At 44.5% G+C, this 13,480-nt stretch overlaps 3 protein-coding genes across 4 annotated transcripts in view; 2 read left to right on the forward strand and 1 right to left on the reverse strand.

The window, feature by feature from the left end:
• LOC105561195 (PDZ domain-containing protein GIPC3) overlaps positions 1-5,169 on the forward strand; it is an 11,713-nt gene extending 6,544 nt beyond the window's left edge. For both annotated transcript variants that reach the window (XM_012010962.1, XM_012010963.1), the window contains exons 2-6: positions 2,283-2,662; positions 3,936-4,032; positions 4,125-4,507; positions 4,751-4,832; positions 5,003-5,169. In XM_012010962.1, coding sequence (XP_011866352.1) covers positions 2,291-2,662; positions 3,936-4,032; positions 4,125-4,507; positions 4,751-4,832; positions 5,003-5,160 — 1,092 coding nt within the window. In that variant the 5' untranslated portion in view covers positions 2,283-2,290 and the 3' untranslated portion in view covers positions 5,161-5,169. The remainder of the gene's footprint in view (positions 1-2,282; positions 2,663-3,935; positions 4,033-4,124; positions 4,508-4,750; positions 4,833-5,002) is intronic.
• A 2,784-nt stretch (positions 5,170-7,953) lies between these two features.
• On the forward strand, positions 7,954-11,408 carry LOC105561199 (succinyl-CoA:3-ketoacid coenzyme A transferase 1, mitochondrial). The gene is made up of 7 exons (XM_012010970.1): positions 7,954-8,579; positions 8,890-9,270; positions 9,344-9,769; positions 9,869-9,977; positions 10,096-10,312; positions 10,409-10,620; positions 10,799-11,408. Exons 1-7 carry the CDS (start codon positions 8,499-8,501, stop codon positions 10,984-10,986), a joined length of 1,614 nt encoding a protein of 537 aa, XP_011866360.1. The 5' UTR covers positions 7,954-8,498; the 3' UTR covers positions 10,987-11,408.
• Positions 11,409-11,441: 33 nt separating this feature from the next.
• LOC105561216 overlaps positions 11,442-13,480 on the reverse strand; it is a 5,690-nt gene continuing 3,651 nt past the window's right edge. Inside the window, exons 2-5 of the mRNA XM_012010996.1 lie at positions 13,454-13,478; positions 12,935-13,157; positions 12,466-12,680; positions 11,442-12,268 (exon numbers count right to left, since the gene is read on the reverse strand). Of these exons, the coding sequence (XP_011866386.1) occupies positions 11,601-12,268; positions 12,466-12,680; positions 12,935-13,157; positions 13,454-13,478 (1,131 nt within the window). The 3' untranslated portion in view covers positions 11,442-11,600. The remainder of the gene's footprint in view (positions 12,269-12,465; positions 12,681-12,934; positions 13,158-13,453; positions 13,479-13,480) is intronic.

Consider the following 13,480-nt stretch of genomic DNA (forward strand, 5'->3'; position numbering starts at 1 on the left):
TTTATCTCAAATTCTCAGACAGCTGACGTTACTTGTCGTTGCTTTAAACGACGTTGAAATGACGACAAACAATGTTAGTTAGCTCGCAATCACATATTTATATCAGAGCTTATCTCAATTTCTCAGACATAGCTGACGTTACTTAACGACGCTGAAATAACAATGTCAGTTCGCTAGAAGAGTTAATTTCAAATTCTCAGACGTTATTTGTCGTAACTTTAACCGAAGTTAAAATTACGACAAGCAATGTTATCTCGTTAGCTGAGTTTATCTCAAATTCTCAGACAGCTGACGTTACTTGTCGTCGCTTTAAACGACGCTGAAATGACGACAAGCAACGTTAGCTCGCTAGCTGAGTTAATCTCAAATTCTCAGGCAGCTGCAGATGTTACTTGTCCACATTTTGACGTCAAAAGGTTTCTGACAACATTTCGTCGTTAAAACGACGACAAATAACATTACCTTTGATGCCCGGGTTTCAACCCGCGATCGTGAAGTTGTTATCGCGCGCGATTAAGTTAGGCTTTAAAACTGTCGCATATCCGATGGATATTCTCAGACATTCCGTCAGGCGTGACATAATATGCGACGCAATCACATATTTATATCAGTTTCGTGATCTTTTAATACCGAACACTGATTACAAAAAAGAAATAATGCAATCTGTCGCTAACGTCGATTCAAGTTTAAATTAAAAAGTGTTGCGAGAGGAGTCTGTAAAATCTCCGGTGGACATGGCCGAAATTAAGCCACGCAACGACAAACGAAAAGACACACAAAATACTCCCCTCATCGAAGGAAGATGATTCAGGCGAACAATGAGTGGCGTATGAAAGGAGACCGCCTGCAATTTACGGTGTCTTGGTGGCGCGAATTGCAAACGAGACGTCTGACGAGGAAGGCTCGCTCGGGTTTGGCTTAAAAAAGAAGCTTTCATTACGTCACGTAGAAACCGTTTCGAGGTTCCTTTGAGAAAGAGTGGGAGACAGACGTCGCGGTCTCTCCGGAGGAAGATAACGAGACGTCGCGCCCGAGAGGCGCGCGTGCTTAATTAATACGCCCGCTGTTCCGTGCGTGACCGCAACGCTCGTCGGAGTGATTTCGCACAAAGTCGGAGATAACAGGAGGAGAACCGTGCGCGAGTAACGTAATAGATACTCTCGACGACGTAACATGCGGCCGATACCCTGCCTTTATCTCCCTACGCGACCGGCGAATCGCGAGATTGCAATTACCGTGTTGCCTCCCGCTCCACCGTGGTTCTCATTTCTCTTATCTAATTCGCACCGTTGACACCGGAGAATCGAACGCGCGCACGCGGGATTATTGCTCCGAACGCGGGGAACACAACGCCGATTCGAATTCTTATCCGCGATCCCTCGTTTTCTCCCGCTGCGCTTCTCATTAAGGGGACCCTCAAGCCGTCTGTTTTGTCGACATTCTTTGTCGGAAGTAATTTTTTAAGAAACGCAAAACTCTTTTACAGAATCAAAGTACGCAGCAAAATCTAGACTATGCTGGTCGACTTTATATCAAGAACGAAGAAAAATAAAAAATTTGACTAATTTTTGGTACACTTGACGACAATATTTGCTCGATACAATAATTCTACAATAAATGTATACAAAATGAGACCAGCATACTCTAGGGACAACGTATCAGAACAATATCGTGCAATCAGAACCAAGATTAATAGCCTAGAAAAGAAGATTACTTCTAATAAACGCAAGTCCAGAAATCCAAGTCTAGAAGAAGAGAAGAAGAGGCCGATGCGGTTGCAAAAATGATGAAGCTCAGGCGCATCTCGTGCTTCGCAATTCCTTTCAACGACGTCTTAGTTGCGTCGGTTAAAAAGACACTCCGGTCTTCGGGATTTGGGAAAAAATTGCTGGGTTTCCGCGGAGTTTATGGCGCCGGTGGAGACAATAATTCTATCGATCGACGCTAGAAAAATCTTAGTCCATTACATTGTAAATAAAATTAATTTAGAATCTTATTTTACAATTTCTATTTTGTCCGCGAGTATTCGACAGACTTTATACGCGCTAAAAGTCCGTCAAGCGTACGCTTACGGTATCATAAATCACTGTCAGGATCACTGTCGATTCCGCGTCGAGATAAAAGCGCGAGAGAATCGAGAGACGATCAGGATCGCGCCGTCTCTTCGTCTTATCAAACCCGTCGCTCGCGATAACTCAATTTCACGATGAGAAGAAGCCAGGAGAGCGTCGTCACGCCGGATTGTGCATAACGGGGCCTCCCTTTGTAATCTATTCGCGCAGACTCGAGGATGCCGCTGTTCAAGGCGCGGGCCACGACGAGATCGCCGGTAATGGAGAAAGCTGCGAACGGCGTGCAGTATCGAGGCAACCATCAGCAGCAGCAGCAGCAGCAGCAGCAACATCATCATCATCAGGTTGGCAGTGACAACGGTCATGACAGCGGCGCGAGCGGTAACGGTACCGGTAGCCGTTCCGGCAATGGCGCGCCTCCTCTTCAGCACGAGCAGACGAGACCGCCAGCTCGGGAGCCGAGGCCGTCGTCGCTGGTCTTCCACTGCCAGCTGGCTCACGGCAGCCCCACGGGGCTGATATCGGACTTCAGCAATGTCCGAGAGCTGTACCAGAAGATCGCCGAGCGCTACGACCTGCCCGCGGAGGAGGTGAGCGTGAAGACTGCGATATAGAAGGCCATTTGACTTACAATCAGTTAAAGAAAAATTCGGATAAAGCGCCTCTAAGTCAGAAAGCTTCATGACTTAAAAAGCCCCTTCCCACCCTGAGAATTGAAAAATTTCTTTCCATCTTGAAAATTGTTTATCTGATTTTTTTAATTGAATCAAACGGCCCCGCTTTGTCCTGATGCCGGCTCGTGTTAGGACTTTCTTCTCGGGGAAAGAGAGGATTCGATGGTGAAAATTTAAGGACTCGACCTTGTTGTTAATTCGTTAAGCTGCTTCTTTGTAGCAGTGGTAGATTGCATATGCAACGGTTGCAACTTGCATTGTCGACCCCCCCCCCCCCCCTAGGGGGTCAATTCTTGCGTGAGTGAAAATGCTAAAAGTGTAGCTCTGTCTCTTTCTAACTGTCCCCTTAGGAAGGGACAAAGCCGCTCACTTCTAGCATTTTCACTATATGTTGCAAGATACAGAGTTGACCCCCTGGTTCGCTTCCTTTGGAAGCGAATTCGGGCATCGCGAAACGTCCGGCCGGCGCGCAGGTGGCACGAATGTTTCTGCCGCGCTCGGGAACGCGGATAAAATGACGCGGAGTCCTCGTTCACATTCGGAGAAATCGGTAACGCGGGGCCAAGTTGTCGGAGCCGGTGGTGATGGAGCGCGATGCGGTTGCCGGCTCGGCGTTTCCATTATAGCGGCGAGGCGTCCCACGTAGGGAGAAACGACACCGGACGCAGGAAGCGCCGGTCACGGACCGTGGCCTCTCTCTCGTCGACCTGGCGGATATGTCTCGGCAGGCGAGAGAGAACGAGGAAAGAGAGAGAGAGCCACGTGTAATTCGTCGTGTAAACGCGGCCGCCGCGATATAACCGGGTCGCTCGTCGATTCGTTATGGGTCGCTTGATGGGGGGTCTAGCTCCTCTCGCGGATCTCTCGGCTAGACGAGCCATCGCAGCACCGCGCTTTACAATGGAAGAGAACTGGGAAAACAAGTCTGTAATTTAACCCTTTCACGACCGAATTATCTTTGGTTTTTATTTTTTATTAACGTTTCCCCCAACGACGAATGTGTATGCTAAATCACTGAGTCTTATTTGATTTTCATCAAAGCTAGAGCGAGACGTCTTAGATGGGGCATTTCAGTAAAAGTAACTTCGATACACGTAAAGAACTGAAACGATTGTAAAATTGTAGAGTAAAGATGATGGAGGAGTTAAGCGAGCAACGTCGACAATTAAGCGAGAGTTCGATGTTCCAGATTCTCTTTTGTACGCTCAACACGCACAAAGTGGACATGACGGAGCTGTTAGGCGGACAAATTGGCGTGGGCGACTTCATATTCGCGCATAAGAAAGGTCGCTGTTATATACGTTCGTGAGATTAGAAGGCACAAGTCGTGATGAAAGGGAAATAAGGAAAATAATTGTGATATACATTTTCTACGCAGGCCGGCCGAAAGAGATCGAGCTGGTGAAAACGGACGACGCGCTGGGTCTGACGATCACCGACAACGGCGCCGGTTACGCCTTCATAAAGCGGATAAAGGAGGGTTCCGTGATCGACAGGATAAAGGTGATCGAGGTGGGCGACCACATCGAGAGGATCGACTCGACCAGCCTCGTCGGCAGGCGGCACTTCGAGGTGGCGAAGATGCTGAAGGAGATACCGAAGGGCTCGACGTTCACGCTGAGGCTGGTGGAGCCGCAGAAGAACGGCTTCGGCAGCATCGGGCCGCGCGGTGACCTCAAGAGGGGAAAGAAGGCCGGCTACGGATCCGGCAAGGAGACCCTGAGATTCAAGGCCGACGGTAGCGCGCAGATCGTAGAGCAGGTGTGTGAAATAAGAGACTAAATAAGATTACGGTCGAGTGACGAACTCGCGAGGCAAGCAAATAGACAATACTATCGGGAGTGATGTCTTTCCGATAACGTTGGTCTATGAAAACACGCGAGTGAAAGAACCAAGTATCAGCTACCTCTGTTCTACCACCTTCGGTATTGATACTTCGATATATAATATCTCCTTTCCCATGAATGAGCGAAGCGATAATTGAGAACGTAAATATTTGCGCAGATCGATGATGCCGCTGTGATAGGCGTCGAGAAGATCAACACTATCTTGGAGAGCTTCATGGGCATCTCCGATACGGAGTTGGGTAAGTTTGATCTGGATACGATACAAGGTTTATGTCACAAGCGAATGTAACAACAAAGTATAGTTCTTCTGATGAAGTTATATCGTTCTTGGATATATTCTCTCTATCTCTTGTTTTTCTTACTTCACCAAAGACTGATGTTAAATTGTTACATCTGATTCCTTGTGCAGCCACGCAAATCTGGGAGCTGGCCGAGGGTAAATGCAACAGTATAGACTTCGCCGAGGCGATAGACAACTCCGACTTGGAGGACTTTGGTTTCACCGACGAGTTTGTGATCGAGTTATGGGGCGCCGTGACGGATGCCAGAGCCGGCCGGCACCGATGACGCGAGGACCGACGACGAGATTACGAATCGGCACCGCGTACGTCGAGTGATGGACCCAGATAGCCAAATCTGCCAGGACAGATTTCGTCAAATGCCCACTAAAAATTTTGAAAGCAGAAAGACTGCAGATTGCATGCAAGAACTGATATATTCGACATGTTACCAGCGTGTCAGCAGAAATACAACAAAATCTGCTCACATAACTAGACCTGTTCGATTTCTGCCGACAATCTGTTGTCAGCGTATGTTTTACAGACTCTGTTGCCAAAACAAAAGCCAAATGCGGGCACAGGTGCCTATGGTTTTGGTGTGGGCTTCTGATAAATCTGCTGCCAATCTGCTAACGTTTTGCTGACTGGACGAGATTATCTGTGAACGAACAACGGAGTGATTTTCTAATTGAAACGACATTCTCGTGTTGCCTTGATTCAGAGGTTTAAGGCTGGTTTACGCAAGGCCGTAACCGTTAACTTATGCCGAAAACGGTAAAAATTAACCAATACAGTCGACCATTCTCTTCACTTTTAACGGCGATTGGACAATTTTTACCGATTCCGATATAATTTTACAGTTACGGCCTTGCATAAACCAGCCTTCACTCGTGGGCGTGCGTTTAGTGTCAGTCGTGATTCCTTTTCTAAATCTGTTTAATTTCCAAAAGTAACAAAATGAACTCAAACTCTCCACGGAAGTCTCGAGCACTCGGCGTATTCGGTCCTTAACGCGCGGCGAAGATGTAGGCTGAAATCTGCATTACTTCGCGTATTACATTGCACATTGTGTCATATGGCAAGAGCGTAGGCTTAAATTGGAGAAAGAGAGAACACGAAAGGAATCTTTTTACTTAGATTGCGCTGAAAATTGACGATAAGGCTTTCTTCATTTGCCTCGACGGCGAGAAGTGAACGTCAATATTATTCGTAAGATATCGTCTTAAAGGGTTATATTTAAAAAATATTGTTAAGCTGTACCGCAAAATTCTTTGTCCCCTTTGTATTGTAAAACACCGATCTCGATTTCCTCGTGAGTGCAATACGATCCTGCTTATTCAAATCAATATCGACCTGCGAAAAACAACAATTAGTATTAATTATTCGAACTAAAGCATAAACATGTTGACTGGCGTTATCAGATGACGTCATTGCATTGGTATCGATGTCGACGATATTATTTCTCGAGTCGCATTAGTACTCATCGACATTCAAACAACAGGCGTGTCCAACAGGCGTGTCTCAAAGATGTCTTTAAAAACTTCTCAGAGTTCTAATCTGACACTAGAGTATTTTTCATTATTTGGTGTCACCACATTTGGACACGCGTAATTAAGGTGAAACTCTGCGGAAATACGTTAACAAGAATGGGACTAAGTTGAGACTGAAATAGAATTTGATAAAATGCCATGTCAATTTTATATTTACATAACTGTGCTATTGATAAAAATCTTTATCTATTATAATATATATTTATATATACATACATTATAATAGATAATATATACATATGTATACATATACACATATGTATATCAATAATGTATGTATAATAAGTGACAGGTCGCAAATAAAAATATGTAAATATAAAAGTTATTGATATGCGATTTGTTAAACGTCCGCGTCTTCCCAGATAGCATTCATGTCTAATTAACGACATCTTTAAGACGACATTAAGTTGTCTTTTAGATATGCACGTCTAAAAGAGGTCTTAAAGATATCTTTATGTCGTCTTTATGACGTCTTTTAGACACGCATTGCTATCTGGGTTTCTTCTTGTTAACGTGTTTCTCGCGTAATTACTTTTGACTTGGTTAGAAAATATAAAAGGCGATGCCACGTAAAAGCCTTCGAGACGTCATAAAACCGTCTCTAATAATTTCCAAATCTCTCAAGAATTTATGTTTTCTCTAGATGTCGTATAAGACACTTTAACATTCTTCGCGGAGCATTCGGAAAATGTTACGCTACAGGAGTAAGAATAGATGAATATATTTTAATAAATATGTATGTTATAAGCTCACATGACGTGAGCGCGCGAGAAGCTATTATATTATATTTAGTCCCGAGAAATAAAGTCTTTGTAACAAACGCACGATTTTCGCTAATTCCGCGCACATGCCGGATAAATACGGGGTACGAGCGAGTGTTCTGATATCGTTATTTATAGAATGTAATACCGTCGTTCTCTCCAGAGCACTCGCTATCTGGTAAAGATAACGATGCGATATTGGAAAAATCAGTCTTCTGTTGAAACACTATTTGCGGCTATACATATGCAACGCAACAGGCCGTATCCTGAAGAATAGATTCGGTTTGAAGTGTTTTAAAGAACAAATTTGAAGGAACAAAAGCTTTTTTGTTCATTTTGCGCAACAAGGCTGTTGTTATATGTAGAACAGCAAACGGTCAGGTTTCAATTAACGTTGGGTTTATTAAAATTAATTGGAACGTTGCATTTTGCGAGTTTTCACGCGTAATATTATAATATATAATTTAATCTATAAGAATTAATGTGTTAAATACGTTGATGTAACAAATAAGAGCATTAATTTCTTCATCGTTATGTTTGCGCTAAAAAGGCTGAAATTCATTTGCATCTATTCACGCAATTAATTAATTGCTTTCGTTTCGTGTATCAAAGAGCGCAATTTAAAGAGGATGACATCTCTGCTATCGTCCCTCATTCAGATCAATATCTACTATCTGCTTAATCGTTTAAAAGCTGACGTCCTCGCTGCGAAACGATGTAAACATGATAAACACGCGTTCACTCGGCGAAGTCGTATCTCGCAATAACGTAGACCACCCGCTTTACAACGATTCGGCGCCTCGAGAGAAGAAAAGGCGTCGGCGCTTTAAAATTCAGCAGCTTCACAAAAATAATATCGACGCCAGTCGCGCCTTTATCTCCGCAACTAAAAAGTTAAATTTGAAAAGACGCACTCGAAGATATTAAGCTTGAAATTGCACTGCCCTTGAAATCGTTTTACGAGCTTAATACGTTCCTGATCGCGCGGCTTCGAATTGAAATGAAATGCCGACGCGCGCGCTCGTTTCGCCCAGTCACCCGTACGCGCCTCCGTGCGTGCATGTTCAGTGTGAAGTTAGGTTGGCTCTCGCGGCGCGAAATTCTCGGGCGATCGCTGCGGGACGGACGGCACAGCGAGGGGTCCAACACCGGAGGGTACGCAGTTACTTCTCGAGACGAGCAAGCCGCGCGAGGAAGAGAATCGACGCAGCGATATCGGAGCGAGTGGTGTCTCGCCCTAACCTCCGAATCCTCCGATGCCGACGGACCCGCGCGAGTCTCGCGAGTAACGATTGTGTGCTTAGCATACGGTGACCATGGCATTCGCGTTGAGAGGGGTCAGCGGTGTATTTCTGCGCTGGAGCAGCGGCCCCCGGGCCTCCACCAGAGTGTCACGGGTGCGTAAACAATATGTCTGATAGACCTGCCGGAAAGAGTCCTCGTTCTCTATTTGTTGGATTGCAACTCGATCCGCGGTATGTGTTTTTCATGTAACATTATACCGTGCAAGTTATGTCCCCTGGCGTTGAATTGCTTGTTTCGGCAAATCGTCCGATTATCTTAGTGATATGAATTTTTAAAAAATATTCTACATGTATACATTCTTGAATATGTACTTCGTACCTTTTGCTGCAGTGAAATACACTTGGAAAAGCGAAGGCCGACATTGAAATAGTTTTTAGAGCTAACGGAAATCTTGTTTCGCAGGTGTGCGTCGCTAATTTCTCTACCAAGGCAAATATCCCAGTAGCGGAGCAAGTGGCGGAGAAGCCGAAAACACCGGTGGGAAACGGTAAAGTGTTCAAAAGCGTGGAGGAAGCTGTGTCCGATGTACACAGCGGGGCTAAGCTGCTGGTCGGTGGATTCGGTCTCTGCGGCATCCCAGAGAACTTGATAGCAGCCGTGCTGAAAAGGGGCTCTAAGGATTTAACGGTAGTCTCGAACAATGCCGGGGTGGAGGACTTCGGGCTGGGTATATTGCTGAAGGAGCACAGGATCAAAAGGATGATCGCGTCGTACGTGGGCGAGAACCCTGAATTCGAGAGGCAGTATCTCAACGGCCAGTTGGAGGTGGAGCTGACGCCGCAGGTAACGCTCTGAGGACGAGAAATGTGCCGTGAGTCTCGTAAATGTTTAATAAATTGCACAACGACTCACTTAGGGTACCTTGGCGGAACGTGTCAGAGCGGGTGGCGCCGGCATCCCGGCCTTCTACACCCCCACGGCCTTCGGCACCATCGTACAGGAGGGCAACGTCATCGTCAAGTACGACAAGAACGGCGACGCCGAGATATCGGGCGAGCCGCGGAGCGTGAACCAGTTCGATGGGCGAAACTACGTGCTGGAGACCGCCATCACTGGCGACTTCGCGCTGGTGAAGGCGTGGAAGGCCGACACCGCCGGCAATCTGGTCTTCCGTAAGTCGGCGAGGAACTTCAACCCCGTCATGTGCAAGGCGGCCGCAGTCGCGATCGTCGAGGTGGAGGAGATCGTGCAACTTGGCCAATTGGATCCCGATCAGATTCATTTGCCTGGCGTTTTCGTGGACAGGATTGTGAAGGGGCCGTCTTACGAGAAACGGATTGAGGTTGGCGCTTTTCTGTCTCGACCGCTCGTTATGCATATTTATGCATAATTATGCAAATGTCGTATAAATACATATAATCTTTTCCTTTCCGTTTGGCAGAAACGCTCTACGAAACAAACCATGAAGCCTAAGAAAGTGACACCGGCTAGCAAATCGAGGGATATGATTATCAGGCGCGCTGCTCTCGAATTCAAGGATGGAATGTACGGTAGGTGTGAAGTACAAACTTATATTAAATATTTGGATTGGAAATGAGTGCATCGTGATTAAAATAATCAAGTCCTCTCATCAGTGCCGCGCTCCTGATAAACCGGAAATGTTTGCAGCAAACCTGGGGATCGGCATACCCATGCTTGCCAGCAACTACATCCCGAAGGGTGTGAAAGTGACGTTGCAATCAGAGAACGGTATTCTCGGGCTGGGCCCTGTTCCGGACGAAAGTGACGTCGACGCGGATCTTATCAATGCTGGAAAGGAAACTGTGACGATTTTGCCCGGCGCTGCTTTCTTTAGCAGCGACGAGAGTTTCGGCATGATTAGAGGGTATAAGATTGTTATTTTAAGATTAGCATGTTTCTACGATAACAAATATATAACACATCAAAGAAAGTGTATCTACCAATTGTACTTTTCATGTAGAGGCCACATTGATCTGACTATTCTTGGAGGCATGCAAGTGTCGGAGAACGGGGATTTGGCTAACTGGATGATACCGGGCACAATGGTAAAAGGCATGGGTGGTGCTATGGATCTCGTTTCCGCGGCGAGTACAAAGGTGGTGATAACTATGGAACATACAGCCAGAGACGGAAGTCCGAAAATTTTGAAGAACTGCACACTGCCCGTCACAGGTAACAACCTGTAATACTTTAATTTCAGCAATTTCTTAATTTTATCGTAGGCGTTATTTTGCTATTTCGTTATGTAACGTCGATACCCTTTAAAGTTAATCATTTTGTAATATTTTTGTATTATTTCTAGTCATTGTATGTGCGTGATAACTTCTTTTTTTTTTACATTTTTTCATAGGTCAACAGTGTGTAGATTTAATTATCACAGATCTCGGGGTATTTGAAGTGGTGAAAGGAGAAGGATTAAAGCTCATTGAGATCGCACATAATGTTGACATTAGCGCCGTCGTCAGTGCGACGGGCTGTGAATTCAGTGTTGCCGACGATCTTAAGGAGATGGGCCAAGTTACAGATGAGGACTTATGAATTGTAATATATCTCGCAGGTTATAAATGTGATATGTGATATGATCATTCAATGATGGTTGCCTGAAAGTAATTTTTTAATATATTTCACAAGTTATAAGTGTGCAATTTAAAAAATAAATAGAACTGTTGTATAGTTACGTTTCGGTTGACACGCCTGTTTTCTATAAATATACCTGTATATTTTTAATGTAATATAACGTTTAAGTTATCCAGTAAAGTACGGTTAATGCGTGATTAACTATTTGTCATATTAAATGCATTATATTGTACACAATAGTTAACTCGTTTTTAAAATGTACATATATTTTGACTTGTAAACTATCAAAATGATTTATGATGTGTCACGCAAGCAAGCAAAATCACGTTATATGTATAAAATGATTTTATAACATATTCTATAAAATAAAAAGTTTTAATATTTTTGATATGCGTTCTTCTTTTCTATGATCGATATTTCTAATTTTATTTACAATTTTATACACATACAGTAAAAATTTAAATTAAATAAGTATGATACGTACGCTATCCAGACGGCGTCAAATCCAAGTATTTGAATTTCGTTCAACGATTACATTAAGTGTGGATTCAATGCATTAATGCATCAACAATTTATTATTCTCTGAACTTCGCCTTCACTCTGGCGGGTAGCGGCAACAGATACAAGACGCTGTTCAATATAATAAGACCGACGGCGAACGCCAGAGAGATCAGCAGATTCAGATCCACGTTTAACACCTCGGAAATGTTCTCGCCCTCTCTGGTGAAGCGTTCTATCAGGTAAGTCTTGCCGTCAGGGTACCTGCAGAGCTCAGGTACGCCAGGACAGGTGAAGCTCTCGTTGTAGGGCAGATTGGACAGGATGGAGGTGTCAATGACCAGCTGGTTGAGCGCCAGAGACGTGTATCTGGTCGGCAACGCCGTCGTCGCCATCGCCAACCAATAGGGCAAGTTCTTCAGGCTGCGAATCGCGCCCGACGCGACCACCAGGGACAGCAGGGTCATGTACAGTACCGTAACAGCACCAATTACGGGCCTACCGACCACCATCAACACGGCTACCGTCACTTGCTCCGCCGCCACGTAACTGGACCACAGTATACCGGAAGCGTACGCCCACGAGGTGAGGTCTAGCTCCAGAATGGGAATCAGGATCCCGATCGTTATCAGCGTCGATATGAAGCTCAACGGAAGACTCAGCATGGTGTACGCGGTCAGGAACATCGCGCCACCGTAAAGACCCTCTCGCTTTTCCTGGTAATACCTTGCACGAAAACCTGGAACTGTATCAACTCTTATGTAATTGAATGCTGTAGATCGGAAGAACACATATTTGGAACAGTAATAGAGAAGAATTCAAAAAGTCTTAAATATTCTTCGAATATCTTCAAACTCGAGGTCTGCGATATTGTGACATCAACTGGTGACATCGAAACCACCTGTTGTCTGTTCTTCTTGATCAATCTGCCTTTCGACTTACACAAAAGCGACGTCGCGGCTATCCCGGCCACGTAGAACAACGTCAAGACGTTGAAGATCAAGCCACCGGTCTGCAAGAAAATTCTCGATTGTACGGGACTTGAATGCGAGTACAGTATGCTCATTAGAGCAACCACGAACGGCAGTAACAGCAGGCGAGCGGCAAAGTGTCCCAGGCCGATCTTATTGAACGAGAATGTAGCCGCCATACTTCGTCTAAATGTAACAATACGATTGCGAATGATTAATAAGGTATCCTAAAACTGTCGACCTGAATTTTAGCGATAGCTTCTACGGTTAACGTTATAATAATTTTCAAGACACACTTGATGCCAAGATAATATCGATGCCAAGATAATATTGAATGTTATAAAGTTCGCTAGAATTGTCAATTTGAAAAATTTGCTACTCTAATCAAGTCTTAATTTTATTTAAATAACGTGAGACTTCACTTTCGTAAATGAACTCACAGATACAGTGCTAGAAGAGTGGAGAAGCATCCAGGCTTGATTCCGCGTCCTAAACCCTTGTGCATGATGCCGAGGGCCGTATCTTTCATGCTGTGCGGTATTTGCGGGCCCTCTTTCATGTAAAGTACTCCATCCACCTTGAATTTCTCCACCAAGACCGATATCTGCTGGTTGGACTCTAGAAAGCGATCTCTGGAACGGCGATCGACGGTCGACAAGCATACTAAAAAATGGTAAGTCGCTAATTAATCTTCTTTTCATTTTATTTTAAAACACTTTAAGGACTTGGTCGGAAAATAATAAAAATTACTAGACTAATAAATATTATTTCCTAATTAATAAGAATATTCTTCAAATCGCCAGCAGTAATTAACAACCTCAGTATTTTCTTATAGAGAAAATCTATTGCAATAGATTTTCTGTATTATTAAAAATGCCAGATTGGTCAAGAAAATACTGAAGTTATTATTTTTTAAGTTGAACGATATCCACAAGTAACATCTTCTGTGCGATACTTACAGTAGTACATCAAGGGATTCTCCAACT

This window comes from Vollenhovia emeryi, unplaced genomic scaffold (genome assembly GCF_000949405.1).
Source record: "Vollenhovia emeryi isolate VEMERY1.0 unplaced genomic scaffold, V.emery_V1.0 DF939210.1, whole genome shotgun sequence".
NCBI lineage: Eukaryota > Metazoa > Arthropoda > Insecta > Hymenoptera > Formicidae > Vollenhovia > Vollenhovia emeryi.